The following is an 18,904-nucleotide window of genomic DNA, read 5'->3' as shown; positions in this document are numbered from 1 at the left end:
TAGTTCTTCAATCACTGGCCACTTTTATCTGTTCTTACCACATGGAGATGATAGATACTATTGTATATTAGCTATAAATAAGAATCACATACTATCTAGTGACAAGTAGTAGAACAAAGAAAGTTAATGAAGTCTAATACTTCAACTAGAGATCATAGATTTAAGATATATGGGACCTTAGGGGGATAATTCAGTTTAGTCACTTCATTTTTATTCATTTTATTTATTTTTATTCATTTTTATTTATTTTTTACTTTTATGTTCTTTATATTCTTTATACTTTACAAAAGACATTACCTTTTATTTGTCAATATTTATAAGATAACCACCAAAACATTGTCAAAATATAATTCCTAAAACAGATACTTCAGAGATTAGATTTTGGGCTTCTAAAGCTTAAAAAGGTGGCAATGCCACAATGGCAAAACATGAAAAAAATAATAAAGTGTTCTAGGTGCACATGTGTTCTGAGCTGTATGGTAGGATTCAGTGATTGCTATATCCAAATAATTTAATTTCCTCTTTGGAACTTCTGAGACTATAGAATCATGAAGTCATCTGTTTGTCTGTCTGTCTGTCTGTCTGTCTGTCTCTCTCTCTCTCTCTCTCTCTTTGCCAGATATGGTATTGCTATTCTTTTTCATTTGATAACCAATTTTTTTAAGATCCAGAAAAACAACAGGAAAATTAAAGTGTATATAGACACCTTTGTGTGTGTGTGTGTGTGTGTGTGTGTGTGTGTGTGTGTGTGTGTGTGTGTGTGTTAATCAGGATTTAGTGACTTGCTCATATGCTAGTAACTGTTAAATATCTGAGGCCATATTTGAACTCAGGTCTTCCTGAGTCAAGGGCCAAATACTTAATTCACTGGACTATCTAGCTGCTCCTATAGACCCTTCTTTTGAGCTTCTGGCAGATCTTGTTTATATTTATAGTATTTATTTATATTTATATTTATTTATTTTACATTTTTATATTATATTTATATATAACATATATGCAGTTTTGTAAAATTTCAGGAAACTTCTCAATTCTTTCAAGATTGCATCCAGATGTAGATTTGCAGTTTGCTAGAGAGTCTGTTTCTACAGGAGGACTCTTCCACTGGGTGATGTCTATCATTATTAATGGTGAAGATCATTAGGAGCCTTAGGAATATCCTTTCTATTGTAATACCCGGGAACTGTTGGAATACAAGGGAGCTACCTGACAATGGCTGCTGGAGATCCAACCCACAATGGATCTCCTCATGTGAGAGGATGATACAAAGACACTGATAGGCAGTTGCTGTGCTCTGACCTTTCTGACTGAGAGGCTGTTGCGTTGTCTGACCTCTTTCCTCTTCCCTCTCTCTTTGATTTATCTCATTCCCAGTTTGCAACACCTGTGTCAGAAAAGGCTTCCCTGCAACGGCTATGATTCACAGGTATGGGAGCTCTTGGAGAATTGATCTGTCCCTTAACATTTTCCTGGTGTGACTTCTCTGATTCTTTTTAAATTTTCTCTTGGTTGATATGATGCTTCATTTCTATCTCCTCCTTTAAACTCTTGGAAGCTCACTATGATAACTGATCATTGCATATAAGCATGAATGAACAAGGTTTCATATGAGGAGAATCTCAACATATTTATAAAGAGAGAAGAGGCAGAACAAAGTGAGCTAATAACTTCATTTTAAAGTTGTAACTTAGCTTTCACCCAAGCCTGTGGCATTTTTATGCTACTCTTTAGTTAAGATAAATTTGGTGGAGAACTGATGGATGTGATGTGATACCAAGTACAAATGTAAGTATTAAAGTTATCATAAGAGCTTTCTGGGAATAGACAGACAGAGCTACAAGTAGTTTCAGGTGTGCGGGAGCCAGCTCAATCCATGTTAAAATTTCAGTGTAAATATTTCCATATTGGAAACTTGAAAATTACAAATCAGGGCTTAATTAATTATTTTTGTTATTGTCTAGACTTAAGAAAATGATGTAGAAAATGTAAATTAAGTCTACAAGTGTTTCTTGCTTACTTTTTCCCTTGGCAAGCTGATTGTTAAACTTTTAAGAGCATATATTTGTTTTAGACTTTTTCAGGAGAGGAAGGAGGGAGGCAAAGAGAGAGAGAGAGAGAGAGAGAGAGAGAGAGAGAGAGAGAGAGAGAGAGAGAGAGAGAGAGAGAGAGAGAGAGAGAGAGAGAGAGAGAGAGAGAGAGAGAGAGAGAGAGAGAGAGAGAGAGAGAGAGAGAGAGAGAGAGAGAGAGAGAGAGAGAGAGAGAGGGAGAGGGTTTGAAAACAGACAAGAGGGAAAGGGAAAGGGCTTCCCAACATGTCCCTGATTTTGAACTTGCTTCCACAAAAACTTCAGAGACATACTATCCCTATGGGTTAATACAACTATTCTCTTGGTTTTCTTAACTCTTTCCTATCCAAAGATTTCATTCACTCATGAAATTTCTGGTATGTTGTAATCTATATAACTTATTAAATGTCTGTTTTCTGATTTGTTTTCTTTCTATTTGATATTTTTAATTTTTTTGTATAATTAGTTTTTTTGCAGAAAGAGTTGAGTTGATTGGGGTAAGCCAAGTGCTGGTTATCAGAGATGTGGTTCTTATTTTGAATTTGTTGGACCTTCAATATATGCGGGGATCAAAGAAATCCCAAATGAGCTCTATAGCTTTCTTGAAGATTGATGAGGGAACGAACAAGCATGTTGGCATTTCCCTTCTCCTTCTCTCTTCAATATAGAAATCACAATCTCCTTTGTAGTAGGGAAGGCAACTACATAGCTAGATTTTTGAGCCTGGAGTTAAATAGCCTCATCTTCATGGGTTTAAATCTGGACACTTGCAATTAGACTCTGGCCAAGCCACTAATGAAAACCTAGTACAAGAAATGTTAAGTACTTGCCAAAGGTCACAAAGAAGTGACAAAATTGGGATTTGAACTCATCTTAAGCTGGTTCCAAATCCAAAGTTCCTATTACAAAGCTTCCTAGTTATAAAAGAAAGTACTAATTGTCTGAGGGCCATTTATGTTTATTAAGACAGAGTTATGCTAAATTAACATTATTTAATCTTTTATTTTAGTTATTAAACTAGTAAGTTAGGAAAATGTCATAAAATGGTATTAAAATTTAGCAAAAGGTTAGGGAAAGCTATTGTTGGTTTTGTGCAGAAGATGAAATATGGGATGAGTAAAACACAGAGTTAAATAGATTCATAAATTAACATTGAATAACCATACCAAAAGAGCTTGAGTGCTCATCTGTCAGTGATGCAATCAAGATTATTATCTACAAACTCAAAAATTATGTGACTATGAATTCCTAACTAAAAAAAAAAACTCTTTAAGTGGTAAAATTATCTCAAAACCATAATGTAGTAATGTTAATTTGAAAAAAAAAAAGGAAGATTTTGTTTTCTTTTGGTTCAGGAAATAACCTGAAATCTTTATAGAAAATGTAGAAGCTGATTTTCTTTTCAATTTCCCCCCCATTTTCCATGGTGCATATGTATAGACATTGGTAAGTACTTAAAAATCCAATTTTCTTTCTGCCTAGAGATATTTGGAATTGAATTGGCTTTTTTATTTTAAATTTGTTTTGAAAGATTTTAGAAGTCATTCACTATACCTATTATTCTCCTTTTTCTCATATTACCCTTATAAGTTAACCCATTAAAGTCTCTTAGGGATTATATATTCTACATCCCTTATTCTACTAATTATCCATTTCATCTATTTCTTAGTAGTGATTTTAAGTGATAGACAGGTGGATTATTGAATTGAAGAAAAGATTTTGGGGAAGCTGTGAGATTGTTTAGGAGAGCATGGTTAGCTGAAACCTGATTGAGAGAAATAGGGATAATTAGGAGGGAAGAAACAAAAGAATCAAGAGTAAATGTGATAAGGTTTAATACTGAATAATGAGATTTGGTAGCAATTCCTAGTTCAAATAGGAGGCACAAGGTTCAAGACACATGTGAAGAATTCACAATGAATTTCTCTTTGCCAAAAGTTATCTTTATTTATGAGAAGAGGTTATAGACAAAATGGAGAGGTAAAATAGACACAAAAATGGTAAATATAAAATAGATTCAAGAGAGTATATAGTTAGCAAAGAAAAGGGTTTTAACAATTAGCAAGGGAAAGATAGTTTCTCTATTAGAAGTTACAATTAACCAGGATAAAATAAATATGCCATAATGTAGGAGAATGCCATTGATTGGCAGTCTAAATCCATAAAGGAGTTTAATACTCTAAAAGAGTTAGTTAGCTATAACACCGAGAAAAACACCATAAGGGATGGGGGAAGGGAGAAAAGAAAGACACCCTAAGGCAGAACGCTTTGGCTCACTAACCCAAAAAGGATTCAGCAAAGAAGCCATAGGTCATGGACAGACTTATAGGGGAAATTTAACCTCAGGGTTTGACATCATAACTAGGCTTTCTGATTAGATATAATAAGGTGGAGTTTCTGAAGATCTCCACAGGGGTGGTACTGGAAGACTGAGCTGATCCCCATTAGTGCCCTTCCCTGCTTGCCTCAGAGAGTATTATAATTATATTAGTACTTCAGGTTTCTCTGCCAATCCCACCTCCTTATCCTAGAGTTCATGAGATGCATAACAGCAAATAAGGAAAAAAAATCTCAAAAAAAAAAAACCCAAAACAGTTAAAAATCCTTCCAGGTTCTCATCAGCTGTCTTGGGTATAGCTTTTTCTCAATGATAAATGTCGAGTAATTTGGAAATGAGTTTATAGCTGGAAACTTTAAGTTCAGTGCTTGTTCAGACCATGTACCTGATGGGGACAGGGAAAAAATGCTTTCTCTAAAGCTTTTGCTAAAAATTATTGTCAATTCCTCACTATTCTTCCCACTTCCCTCATATTCAACCTGTTGCAACATCTCTCCAAACCTCTTTCTTCCTTTTACCATGTCACCACAGTAATACAGGTCCTCATCCTTCAGATATGGGCTATTGCAATAGCCTGCTCTGGTTTACCTGCCTTAAGTCTCTCCATCAGTCAGTAAAATGATTTCCATGAAGTGCATGTCTGACCATGTCACCACTATACTCAATATCTCCTAATCTATGATGAAATACAAAATGCTGTTGTCATGCAAAGCTCTTCAAAACCTAGCTCCCTCTTGCCTTTCCAATCTTATACCTTATTCCTTGACATGTATTATTCTATCTAGTGACATTGGTCTCCTGGCTATTCCACAAACAACACCCAATATCTCTGGGCTCCAGACATTTTCTCTGGCTATCCTCCCCATTTCTCCCATTAAAAAATTTCCCCAATTCCATGTAAACATTTTTTTCCAACATTTTTTTTGGTTATATGTAGCGAGCTGTTGTCTCCAGAAGCTGCCGAGAAATGTACATTCATTTTTACATAATTCCATATGAATCATGTTGAGAAAGAAAAATCAGAACAAAAGGGAAAAATCATGAGGGGAAAAAATGAAGAAAAAAGTGAATATAGAATGTGTTGATTTGCATTCAGTCTCCATAGTTCTCTTTCTGGGTGTGGATGACATTTTCTTTCCAAAGTTTTTTGGGCTTGCCTTGGATCACTGAACCACTGAGTAGAACCAGGTCTTTCATAGTTGACTGTTGAGCTTATTTACTTATCTCAGGTACAGATTGGCAATTTTCTTTTCAAAGAAAGGTCCACTAAATTGGTTTTACAGAATACTAGTTAAATTGATTTTTTCTTTTGGAAAACTCAAAACACCTAATTTTTCAGAATGTCTGAACACTTGTTTTAACTTTTTTTGACTATTCTGAATCCTGCAAACTGAACATTTATGCCTTATGAACAGAATTTAATTGTCTTTCTCTTTCCGCATGATAATCAAAGGAAAATTTCCAAACCGTGATGCCCACTTGAAAAGACTGTCAAATCTGATCTCCTAGGAGAGCTGCTTGATAACTTGACTGCTGAGGAACACACTCTCCAATTTGTCTGGATGAATGTCAGGGATTAATGTCTTGAGCATTGGAGAACAATGAACACATTTTTAAATTAGGATCCTTCTTTGTTCCTCTTGTCAAAATTAAACATGCATTTCTTTAAGTATGTTTTGCCTCCATTGAATTCAATGGAATCCATTTGAAAATAATAATGAATTTAAATTTCACCTCAAGGATCTAGGATTAGTGAACATATTCCTGTACTCAGAAAGGAATTAAGGAAAAAATTATGATGGAGATTCAAATGAAACGAACTTTCAATCTCATCTTTTCAGGTTTGTCATGGTAGCTTACTATTTATCCAATAGTTATAATCTAAATTTTGCACCAATAATTTTTATCTAAAACAAAGGTCCTGGGTACATGGATGATTAGGGTAGCTTCTTTCTGAGTTTTTTTGTTGTGCCACAGTTCCCTTTAACTGCCCTGCTTCAGTTTCCCTAACTTGTTCTGATTCAGTTCCTTTAATTGTTCTGCCTCAATCCCCCTGGTTGCAACCTGCCTTCCTGATCATTAGGACTGAGATAATTTGGTAGGGCTTGGAGATATGACCACTCTGACATTCCCAAAGAGATGTCCCATCTCAGATACCTAATTGGTATCCTCTTTCTCAAAGTCCAGACTTCCTGGCTCTAATATGACTATCTTCTTTACTCTCAATTAGTAAGAATTTATAGTCCTACCCCCAACCTGTCAGAACCCTTCTTTGAAATTCTTGCTTTCAGTGTTCTGACTCCACCCCTACCTCTGTCTACCCTGGTATCTTAGAGCCACATATATATATATATATATATATATATATATATATATATTTCACGGGAACCTCACATTGACTGTGAGACTTATGACTTATGTGAGATACTTTGAGACTTATTCAGCCCTGGGGACAACATGGATCCTGTTTTGCCCCAGCACAATTTCTCCCTCTCAAATGAAATATTAAAAACTTTTGAATCTCTATCTTGCCTCAGTTTCTCTGGCATTACATTCATTTGTTGTCCAATTCCACCTAAGAGCTCACAGTTTACAATAAGAAAATGAGAACATTTTTATAGGTCAAAGAAAAAAAATCTTGTGAAATATTTATACTTATGAACAATAAGAGCTTCCCTGGAGTTTTTATAAACTTAGTTACTAAAGATTGTGAAAGTGACATGGTTTGCAGGAAGCATTCCTTAGCATTTAGTGCCTAAATACCCTAACAGATCATAGCAAGTCACATTATTTATAATTCCCATTTGACCTCTCCTATAGTTCCATGAAGTTCCAAGTAAGTAGTGTTAGCTCATTTTAGTCAAATTACTGATGATCTTTGTTATTTTGATTCTAAAATTCTTAATAAAATCAATAATAATATAAAAAGTATTATATACTTTTAATATACCTATCTAATATCATCTATTGATTTATTGATTTGTTTTATTTATTCACTTATTAATTGATTTGAGGAACTAGAAGTTTAGGGTATTGGAGGGGACAATAGTATATATGTTGGAGTCCTTTAGTATGAAGGTAGGAATTAGGGAGATGAGAAAGACTGTGAGTTAGGCACTGGACTCATTGAGAAAAGAAGAGTATCTTAACTGGCAGATAGAAATTAGAAATTTTTTATTGGGGTGTAAATATGGATTTAGTGAATCTCAAAGGAGAGGTTCTGGAGTAGTAGTGGTAGAGGAGGGAGAGTTTGAAAGTAGCAATGGACAACAACAAGCAATGGAGAACAACAGATTGATCAATCATGGACTCTAGCAAAGTTGGCTAGGGAAATCGTGTTCTTAGAAGAGAAGTAAGTCTCAATGAGAGACAGAAGATGGAAGGAATGGGAAAAAATTAAGAATCTGAGATGAAAGCCAATTTGTTTTCTATAGAGCCAAGCATTCCAGAGAACACAAAGGAAGGAGTAGATAGCTTTATGCTGAGATACTGATGAGGTTGAATTGAGGGGAATGAGAATAAGGGAGTAGATTCGGGGGGCACAAAATTTGAATTAGAATTTGAATAATGACATTTTAGGGATCGGAATCAAGCGGATAGTAAAGGTATGATTAGGTAGGAATTTGTTAATTAAAGCATGAGTTTAGGTAGGTTATAGACTTCCCTAGAGCTATGGCAGCACAATGATTTTCATTACCCTTTCCTCTCTTAACTACCTCCACAAACTCCTTCACAATCTATTCCCCTCTTAATGTGTGCCCTTTCCTTTCTTCTTCTCACTCTTGTGCTCACACACTGAATTCTGGAGTCATTGACCATTGATTAAAAAATAATCTCTTGATTAGAAAATAAACTCCTTAAGAACATGATCTTTGCTTTCATATTTGAATATAGAGCTCTTAGTAGAGTCCTTGGTACATTATAAACTCTTAAATGCTTTTATGCTCATTTGTTCACTGATTCATTTTATGAAAAACAATTTCACATTAATAATCATCTATTGAACATTTCAAAATGGATGCTCCATAGAATCTCAAACAAAGCTAACTCAATATCTACCCCTTCCCCCAACCTTCCCCTCTTCCAAACTTCCCTGTTTTATCAAGATTCTTCCAATCCCCAAGGTTCATAGCCTGGGCATTATCCTTGACTCCTTAATCTCCTTCTTCCCATATTTAATTAACGATAAGATTTTGTTTTCTTTCTATAATATTTCTCACTTTCAAGCCTGTGCCTTCTTCCCACAACTAGCTACCACTTTATTTGTGCAAGTTATCATTATCTCCTTCTTATGTTATTGCCATGGCTTCCTAATTAGTCTCCTTCTCTATAGTTTATCACAACTCATGTCCATTCTCTACAATGCTGCCAAAGTAATTGTCTTTAAGTGCATAATTGACCATGTGATGCCACTGTTCAATTAACTTCAGTGACTTCCTGTTGGCTTTAGGATAAAATATAAACTCCACTATTTTGATTTTAAAGCTCTTCACAACCCAGTTCCCATTATTCTTCCTTCTATACTGTAGTCTAATCAAATGTTATTTCTCCCCCCAACCTTTTTTTTTTTTTTAAATCAACACTCTACCTCTCCCCAGGCATCCTCCTGTGAGTGACAACATCTTTAAACCCTGTGTGACTACCCTGAAGCACTTTCAGGATGTCCAGGGAAACAGAGCTACCTAGAAATCCAATTACTTCCTCAAGATCATCCAACATCTGGATGATTATCCAAAATGCTTCTTTGTGGGAACAGACGATGTGGGCTCCAAGCCTAAGCAATAGATCCAAATGTCCCTCTGTGGGGAGGCTGTGGTATTGTTGGGAAAAAATACCAGGATGCACAAAGCCATTTGTGGGCATCTGGAGAACAACCCTGCCCTGCAGAAACTTCTGCCTCATATTCGGGGGAATGTGGCCTTTGGGGATCTGATTGAGATTAGGGATATGCTTTTGGCCAATATGGTGCCAGCTGCCCTTGTTAGTGCCATTGTCCCATGTGATGTCACTTTGCCAGTCCAGAACACTGGCCTGGGTCCTGAGAAGATTTTCTTCTTCTAAGCACTGGGTATCTCTACAAAGATTTCTGGGAGCACCATTGAACTCTTGAGTTATGTGCAGCTGATTAAGACTGGAGACAAAGTGGGGGCCAGCAAAGCTACCTTGTTGAACATGTTGAACATCTCCCTGGTCTCCTGCAGGCTGATTATTCAGCAGATCTTTGACAACGGCAGCATCTACAACCCTGAAGCGCTGGATATCATGGAGGAGATTTTGCACCTTTGGTTGTTAGAGTGTGTCCATAATGTTTCCAGTGTCTATCTGCAGATTGGTTACTCAATTGTTGCATCAGTACCCCACTCAATCATCATTGGGTACAAGTGGGTCTTAGTTGTAACTGGAGAGTACACTTTCCCACTTGCTGAAAAGGTGAAGGCCTTCTTGGCTGACCTCTCAGCTTTGCTGTGGCTGCCCCTGAAGCTGCTGCTCCAGCTATTGCCATGCCTGCTGCACCAGCCAAGGTAGAAGCCAAAAGAAAATTGGAGCAGTATGATGAAGACATGACATTTGGTCTGTTTGATTAGCCCACAGGAGATGATTATTTCATCTGGGTTATTTGTGGAACAAAGAAATAAAAGTGCTCATTTATTAAAAAAAAAAAATAATCAGCACTCCATCTCCTTTCTTTTACCTTTTGCATTGATTTATCCCTCTGCCTGCCTCTTATCTCTATGTCAGTCTGTTTCTTCAGTTAAGATCTTGTGCATGAAGCCTTTCTTAATTGTAGTGCCCTTCCTCTACCTTATATTCAACTAGTTTGCATACTATCTATATATGTCCTTGTGTTGAGGTTCAGGAGCCAAGTTATATTGGAATTATGGGCCAATTATTGTGAGGTGTCACAAAATAATTTGTAAGCATAGATCTCAAACTGAGGGGCAAAGATTTTATTTTACTAAGAATGGGATAAATTCATTCAGAAGTTAGCTGATGGGTTAAACCCTAAATAAATTAGCTATAACAAAGCAAAAGATACTATGGCAGGCTCACCCTAAAAAGTTAGCTAATACACAAAAAGGAGTTAGCTATAACAATGAGAAAGACACTGTGGAAGGCTAACCCTAAAACAGAGTGGCTTAGTGTTTTACAATTAAATCCTTTTAAAGGGGAAATAGGTGGTTTGACCTCATAATGTAGCTTTCTGATTGGTTGTAGCAAAGGTGAGTTTATCAAAGACCTCCACCTGGAGTGAGACTATTGTCAAGAGTCCACTGGAACAAAAGGCCTACTTAAGAACTAAAGGTCCACTTAAGGCTAAAGTAGTCCTATCTGTGCTTCTCCCTGTTTGTTTTAGGGAATAGCTAGGCTTCCAAATTATGTACAGGTCCTCTGAACACTTCCATCTAAATACCCAGGAAATCATTATCTGACTCCCGAATTAGAATGTGAGCTCTTTGTGAGTAGAGATTGTTTCATCCTTTCTATTTGTGTTATTTATTTTTTATTTGAGATCATAGCACAGTGCCAGGCATGTGTTAGATACTTAATTATGCTTCTTAATTGAACGATCTATTGTTATATTTGGGTGCAACAAGGACATAGGTGAATCCTGATATTTTCTTTTTAACTTGTCTGTATTTAAATTATTTTCTTTTTTAATTTTTTAAATGAGAAATATGATGAAAATTATTTTTCCTTGGTTTGTTCCTAAGTCTCAGTCTGCTGTGAAAACCAAATGTGAATATAAAAACAATCTTCTCTAATCCTAGTTTTCTATTAAAATGTGCCTCATGTACTAAAGTGGGGTCATGAACCTGACACAATGGCGCAAATGCATCAAGAAGCAATACAGGTCATCTCTCTTAACAAAATCAAGTCAGAGAAAAGCCCAGATATCTCTTCCTTTCAGTTATACCTTTATCTTTTATTTTCTTTCTTCTTTCTTGTCACATATATTCCTCTTTTTGAGGCTATTTGAAAGACAAACAATAATAACAAAAACAAAGAAAAATGTTCATGTTTCTAAAATAGGGACACAGAAATATAATATCATTGAAACATGGTATCAATGAATGTGGCTACTCAGTAAACAATCAGGCATTTAAAAAAATACTCGTGGAATGGAGGATGGGAGGATGAGGATAATGGGTTGGGGAAAAGATGGAGAAAAATATAAAAGTAATGCGTGTTGAAATAAGTTAAAGCTTTTTTTGGGGGGAAGAGTGCAGATCTGTGATTTATATCAGGTTAGTGAAACTGCTTCTACAAAGGCAGATCTACATCTTATCTATAACTTAGTTTTAAAGAATTTGGAATGAGTGAGGAAGGGGGAGTATTGAAAATAATAAAGCTGGTGCTTGTGGCAGATCCTGAAGTCTTTTTATTTTAAATATTATCTACCATACCAACTGCTTTTAATACAAATTCACACATTTTATCCATCATACCACCTCTCTCCAATGTATATTTAGCTTACTGATTTAAAAATGAAAGTAATATCCATAAGTCAATTAAAATTTTTAGGTAACATAGACAGTATAGCTGAAAAGTACCTTAGGTTGCTCTCCCAATTCAACACATAAATAAATTGAAGGTCAGGTAGGTAAAGTGACTTGCCTAGTGTTACACAGGTTTTAAATGTTTTAGGTAGAATTTGAACTCAATAAAGCACTTTACTAGGTGGTGGGGACATACTAAGATAAAAATAAAATAATTTCTACCTTCAAGGAGCTAAGGAATGCTGATGGAGACCAGGAAAGCTTCTTGAGGGAAATCATATAAAAGCTTATCCTCAAAGGAAAAATAGAGATTAATAAGTAATACATTCTAGGCATGGAAGAAAATTTGTAAGGAGGTGGTAGATGAATGTGTGAACAGGAGCAATGAAAAACAAAAATGAAGTATTGTGACCAGACTTTTTAAGGCTTTAAATATCAAGTAAAGTATAGTCTATATCCTCAGGACAATACGGAGCTACTGAAGTTATTTCAACAGAAGTGTGATTTAGTTAGATCTGTTGGTGAAGAAAGTTATTTTGGCAACTGTATGAAGGATGTATTGGAGAAGGGAAGGTTGGACTAGGAGCAGAGAATCAATTAGAAAGTTTTTAAATAATCCAACAAAAGATTCTGAGGGATTAAACTATTAAAATGAGTGGTAAGAAGACTTGAAAAAAGATTGTGGATATAAAACTTGTAGATCTTGGAAACTGATTGCAGATGGGGTTAGAAATTAAAGATGAAACTTTGTAGGATTGGGAAGGTGATGGTGACCTCAACAGAAATAGGAAAGAAAGTTAAATTTTGGTGTAAGGATGAGGAAAATGAGTTTGCTCTTTTCAGCATATAGAATTTTGGGTTTCTAATGAGTTATCCCCATAGAGACATATGTCAAAAATTGTAGGTTTAAAAGTTGAGTTCTAGAGAAAGATTAGGGATGGATATTTATATTTGGAAGCTATTTCTGTAGAAATTATAATTCAACCTCTGTAAATAATTGGAGATTAACAAAGAATAGAATGTTGAAAGTGAAGTGAACACAAGACATAAGCTTCTGAGGGGTGGAGGTATAGAGTTTCTATATACAAACCAATGACTTTCCGATAAAGTGTAACCTGGATAATCAGAGTATTAAGAATGGGAGAAAGCACTTTGAAATATTCCCTAAAATACTCCCTATTTGTTCTTTTTATGAATCTAAGGAGACTGTTAGGGATACTTTTATAGCTGAAATCATGTGGCCCGTCCTTATTATATCTTTTTGGCCATAAGACAACAACAACAACAACAAACCCCTATTGCACTTCAAAAGGAACATAGAGAATTTACAAACTGCTGAAATCTATCTTTAGCTCAGCCACAAACTGAGATCCTGGCCTATCCACTAAATCAATCAAAATTTAAACTTAACTTGGGCCATTTTGTATTAGTGGTTTCCTTCCCCCAACAGAATCACAGGTGGACATAATTCAAGCTGATGTGCTGACCTATCAGAGTTCAGTGAAGTGATGACAAAGCATAATAGGAAATCCCTTTCAAACATTATCATGACCAAGAAATCATAGTTGTTAAGGTTATCCAATCTAACTTTTTAATTTTTAATTTTTTAAATTTTACAAAAGAGGAAACTGAAATCTGGAGAACTGACATGACTTATTCATGTATAGTAAATGATATAATGTATAGTAAATGACTCTGGAATCAAATTCATGATAGGATACATCTAGTATAGTACCTCTAGTACCTTTAGTAGAATATCTCTAATATATATATATATATATATATTTTATGTCACATACCTTTGAAAGTCTAGTGAAGACTTTTACAGAGGAAACAGTTAAAAATATAAAAACATAAAAGTACATAATACATCTAAATATACATGACTAGAACATATAAATATAAATATATTTATATGAATATATATGTATTTACATGTATATACTTGCATATAAACATATACAAATACATATACATATTAGCAGATCCCAGGTTAATACTCCTGATCTCACATCACATTACATCATCTTTCTGTTTGCCCTAGCACTGGCTCTCTCTTGTGCCTGGAATACTCTGTCCCTCACCTCTGCCTTTTAGTTTCACTGGTTTTCTTAAGTCTCCTCACCTTAGACAGAAGATAATTTTCATTTGCCCCAGATGCTAGTATCTTTCACTTTCAGATTACATCCCCACCACTCTGCAAAAGACTTTCTAGTACCCCACTATTTATTTGTTACCTTCCTCATTAGGAATTTAAGGTCTTTGAAAGCAGTAATCATTTTCTTTTCTGTAACCTCAGCACTTAGGTGGATGGCTTTACTAACATTCTTCACCACAAACATCCATAGGTGATTCTTTGCAACACCATGCCCCATCCATCCTATTTATATTTGAAAGCATTTTTCTTACTCCAGTAAGGATGGTATAAATTAAGGAAGGCTTCATTACTTCTTGAAGATGTATAACTTTGTTTTAGTTTTTTGCTCTTGCCTTGGCCCCAATTCTAACTGCTTTAGCCTCTAGTCTCCTATTCTCATATTAGTTCCAAAATACTGTCTTCCCTTCAATGAGATGAGTCGAGTCATAAACATTTTTGTTCCTCATTTAAGGAAAAAGGGAGTATGTAATGAGGAAGGGAAGGCTTATTCCTCAAGATTACCTGCATAATAGGAAGGGAAGGAAGAAATAGAGAAAGAGAAAGAAGGGAGAGAGAGAAAGAGAGACCCAGAGAGATAAGACCTAGACAGAGAAAAAAGAGAAACAGACAGAAAGAAGAAAAGAGAGGAAAGGAGAAGAGAAAAAAGGATTATGGACAGAAAGAATTGGAAAGTAGAGGAGAGGAGTTAGAAGGGGAAAAGAGGAAGAGAGAGAGAGAGAGAGAGAGAGAGAGAGAGAGAGAGAGAGAGAGAGAGAGAGAGAGAGAGAGAGAGAGAGAGAGAGAGAGAGAGAGAGAGAGAAGGAGGCCAAAAAGAGACAGACAGAAAAACAGAGGCTTTCAGAAGTACCAAAGCAGGATTAAAGTTGCTACCGAAGGTGTAGGATATTATTTTATATGTTTCCACCTTAGACCCCAGAAAATTTTAATATATTAAATTAAATTATCTAAATGAATGGTCACAATGATATATTGTGACATCTTTAACTGTCACAATACAGCTTTGACTGAGATTCCAATTCTATTTTGTATTTAGATCCACAAATTTAATTATGCTCTCTATATAGAAAAATTCCCTAGCAACTTGGTTCAAGCTATAAAATCAATTTTAACTAAAATTTTGAACCTACCTATAACTTTTCATTTTAAATCTACCTGCATCACTACTAGGACTGTATCCCATGCCTGAATGCTGAAATCTTTAAAAAAAAGCTTGTTAAAATGATGCAGTGATTTCAAATATGCCCTTCTATATTCTCCATCTATTCAGATTTCAGCATACTCCAAAATGAATTACCTAATTCTTTTCTGAGCAGTATTCATTTAATATTCTCTCCTCCTATCTGGGAGGTTCATCAGTTTCCCAAAAGGAAAGATTTCCAATACAATAAACAAGAGTTCTTCACCTGGCTTATGTGAACTTGTATGTTTTTAAAAAATATTTTAATGCACAAACTTCAATATATTATTTCTTTTATAATCCTGAACATTTTATGCATTTAAAAATATTATCCTGATAAGGATCCATAGGCTTCATCAGGCTGCTGAAGGAGATGCTGATACCCAGAAAAGCTTAAGGATTCCTGCTTTGGAAAAGTTGGGAGGATTTTGTATTTGTTTCTTTTTTCTCCCAGATATAATCCCCACAGAGTTAATGCTACATACAATTCAAAATAAGGGTATTAAGTAATTGTGCTTATTGAACCCCTAAGTTCAATCCTAGGATTTTTTGAAGATCCTAGGATTGCATTGATCAGTGAAGAAATGGATCCACAATAGGCCACCTACTTTTAAATCCAGACAGATATTGCTGGAACATAGTTATTATAAGGATGAAGATTTTGCTCAAGAATTTCTTTAACTTTCAGCAATTTACCTACAACCATCAGTGCTAAGATGTCAGAAAACACCAACCTACTTGTTTATTAATGTTTCACAGGAACTAATCCTGACACTAGGTCTTTGAGGGAGAAATGGGCAAAGTGCTATGCCTGAATCCCTGTTTTTAATCAGCTTTGCAGGGTATCCTCTACTATATTAAATAAAATCAGATAGCAGAATCTCTCCTTTCCTTAGTAGTTGAAAAAGAAGAGCATAAAAGAGTATGGAATTGGTACATTTTGTGTTCCCAGGAGCATTCAGGCTCCAAAATGCTGGTCAGCTGCTTCACAGCCAATTTAGTTGAAGAAATGAAAGTATGTACTTGAATGGATGCATTTCTTCCATCTTTTAAAGGTCCCATTACTTTGGGACTCAGATCTTTCTTCTTTTCCTGGGTAGTCTTATTTAGAGAGTTTTTGCTAAAAAATCAACTTTATTGCTACTCCAGAAGAAGTGGAAGGAAAAATACTTTTTTATATCACCCATTTTTTTCTATTATGGAGTTAATCTTTCTAGTTAGTGTGGTTTCATATTTTAAAATACTTTTCCTTTTATATTCAATATTAACCAACACTTTAAAATTCTGTATAATAAAATATTAATAATTGTTCATTAGAGTTCACAAGTGATGTTAATTAATTCTTTATTGATTACATAAGCTTTCTCTTTTTATACCTCCAAAGGACATAATATTGTGTTTTAAATAAGTTTGTACTTTTTTTTTTAACATAGAGAACCTGAAATTAGCATATTTTTAGCTTTTTACATCTTAAAAGTTTTTATGGCATTTAAACAAAAATACAGACTAATGCATTTTTTTACATTGAAAAATAAAATTACAGTCTCAAATTTGTTTTGTTTTTGTTTTACAGGTGATACACTGAACAAGTCACACAATACAGAAAGCTACTCATGAAGCATACAGTTCAGGTTCTATTGAGAGGACTCCTTGAAGGATTAAGTACTGTTTTAATATCTGCCAGACAAATCACAAGGACCCACCAGAGTATAACAACAGATAATCTCCTTGAAGGTTTTCCTTAATTCTTGACTCCGAAGCGCATAAATAAGGGGATCAATGATGGAATTACACATGATGAGGATGAGATAAAAATTGAAGTGGGACATGAAACACACACAGTATGGATTTTGGGGACATGAGATATAGAAAATCAGGTGGAGGAAAAAGGGTGCCCAACAGACCACAAAAACCCCAATCAGGATAGTCAAGGTAATAGCCCCTTTCATGTTGGCTCCTTGGCGAATGGTGCCAGTGCCAGGGAGAACTGCAATCCTCTTAATGTGAAGTCGAGCCATCAGAAACATGTGGACATAAAGAGAAGCCATGAGAGCTAGCATGGTGAAGAACATACTAATGAGACAGATGATTACAGCACTACTGTCTGAGTAAATGATAAATAATATACCAGACACAGTACAAGCTGCCCATATACAAGTGATGATGATCCCAACCCGTTTAACAGTCATGATGTTATGATACTGGAGAGCATAGAAGATAGTAAAGTACCTGTCTACTGCAATAGAAAGCAGGCTGCAAATAGAAGCAAGCAGAGAGCTACAAATCACTGAATCAATGACATTATCAATGTTCACTGTGAAACTTTGTGCATCAGTGTCAGTGCTGTTTAGCAGTGTGATAACAATAGTCTCTGATCCATTGGAGACGCTCACCAGCATGTCAGCCACGGCCAAGCTACAGATGAAGAAGTACATGGGCGAGTGGAGATTTTTGTTCTTGGCGATTGCCACAATCACTAGGATGTTCTCCAACAAACTGATGATACCCAGGGTGACAAACACCTCGGGGGAAACAAAAAGTTGTTCGTAGCAACCCCTGTCCAAGTAACCTTTGCCGAAGGAGTCATTGGCATTGCTGTGCAAGACAAAACTGTGGTTCCAGAAGTGGAGAGGGGGGTGCATTCCGTGGAAGTGGAGTTCATTTTGTGTGAAGTTCATTTTGGAAAGAGTTCAAACTCCTGCTGAAATCCTTAAAAACCTCAAGTCTCTTCTGAGGGCCCCTTCTCTAGTCCCTCAAGGTAGCAAATCAGAAGATGGTCCTGGCACTCTTTGACATGTCTCCTACAGTTTTAGTGCAGTTCTGATTTCCTTTAGGAACAGTTCTGAGCATTCACTAAGTCCCAAAGTTTAATCGTTTTTTTCAGCTGCAAAGAGCTTCGGTTTTTCTCGTCTTCTTCCCTCTATTCTCCCTTGAGCTTTTTCTTAAGCCTTATTTATTCGATCCTTTTCAAAATCATTTTTCCTAGCAACCGCTTTCACAGAAGAGCTCAGGGTGGGCATGCTATGTCAAATGCTGCCCCGTAGAAATATCAGCCGGTAGAAAAATCAGCCGGCTGCTGATTTTTATGGTGTATGGAAGGGAAAAAAAAGGGGGGGCTGAGGTTGCTCCGCCTTCTCTTTGCAGTCCAACCAATACTGCTAAAGTACAGCGTGAGTCTAGGAGATAGTGATTATGTTTCAGAGCGACAAATTGCCTGGCTAAAATAGGTTTGCATGCAGTCGCTTCTGGAATCAAGAAGCTGATGGGGTATGAGATTTATTTTGCTTTTTCAAGTTGTTAGTCCAAGTAACTTGTCTTCCTAGGGAATGTTCTGTTCTATCACTCCCAAATGCCCTCAAAGCAACAATATATTTCCTGTCCCAAAGTAGTTCTTTCAGATTTTCTCCCGTGCATAACATTTGAAAGCAGTCTTTTGTATACCTAAAATGGACCTCGTGGTCATTTATCTGAGAGATCCAGTTATTCCTTTCCCCTTAACTATCTTTCTGAATTATGAAGTACCTTGGAATAGGTGAGCAATAATACTTTACTCTTTAAAGAGCTGGATCCCTTAGACAAAATGTCATAATAAAAGACTATGGCAGTAAATCACCCAATCACTACAAAAAAGCTTTAATTCATTAAGAAGAATAAGAAGAAATTAAG

The 18,904-nt window shown here is 35.7% G+C and overlaps 1 protein-coding gene and 1 pseudogene across 1 annotated transcript; one reads left to right on the top strand and one right to left on the bottom strand.

Annotated features, from left to right (window-relative positions):
* The first annotated feature begins 1,415 nt into the window (after positions 1 to 1,415).
* On the top strand, positions 1,416 to 9,989 carry LOC141549813 (large ribosomal subunit protein uL10 pseudogene; annotated as a pseudogene).
* A 6,709-nt stretch (positions 9,990 to 16,698) lies between these two features.
* Positions 16,699 to 18,290, bottom strand: MC4R (melanocortin 4 receptor). The gene has a single exon (XM_074279064.1). The coding sequence runs from the start codon at positions 17,914 to 17,916 to the stop codon at positions 16,909 to 16,911; it is 1,008 nt and encodes a 335-aa protein (XP_074135165.1). The 5' UTR covers positions 17,917 to 18,290; the 3' UTR covers positions 16,699 to 16,908.
* Between the last annotated feature and the right edge of the window lie 614 nt (positions 18,291 to 18,904).

This window comes from Sminthopsis crassicaudata, chromosome 1 (genome assembly GCF_048593235.1).
Source record: "Sminthopsis crassicaudata isolate SCR6 chromosome 1, ASM4859323v1, whole genome shotgun sequence".
Taxonomy (NCBI): domain Eukaryota; kingdom Metazoa; phylum Chordata; class Mammalia; order Dasyuromorphia; family Dasyuridae; genus Sminthopsis; species Sminthopsis crassicaudata.
This window is presented reverse-complemented; position numbering and strand designations above follow the sequence as displayed.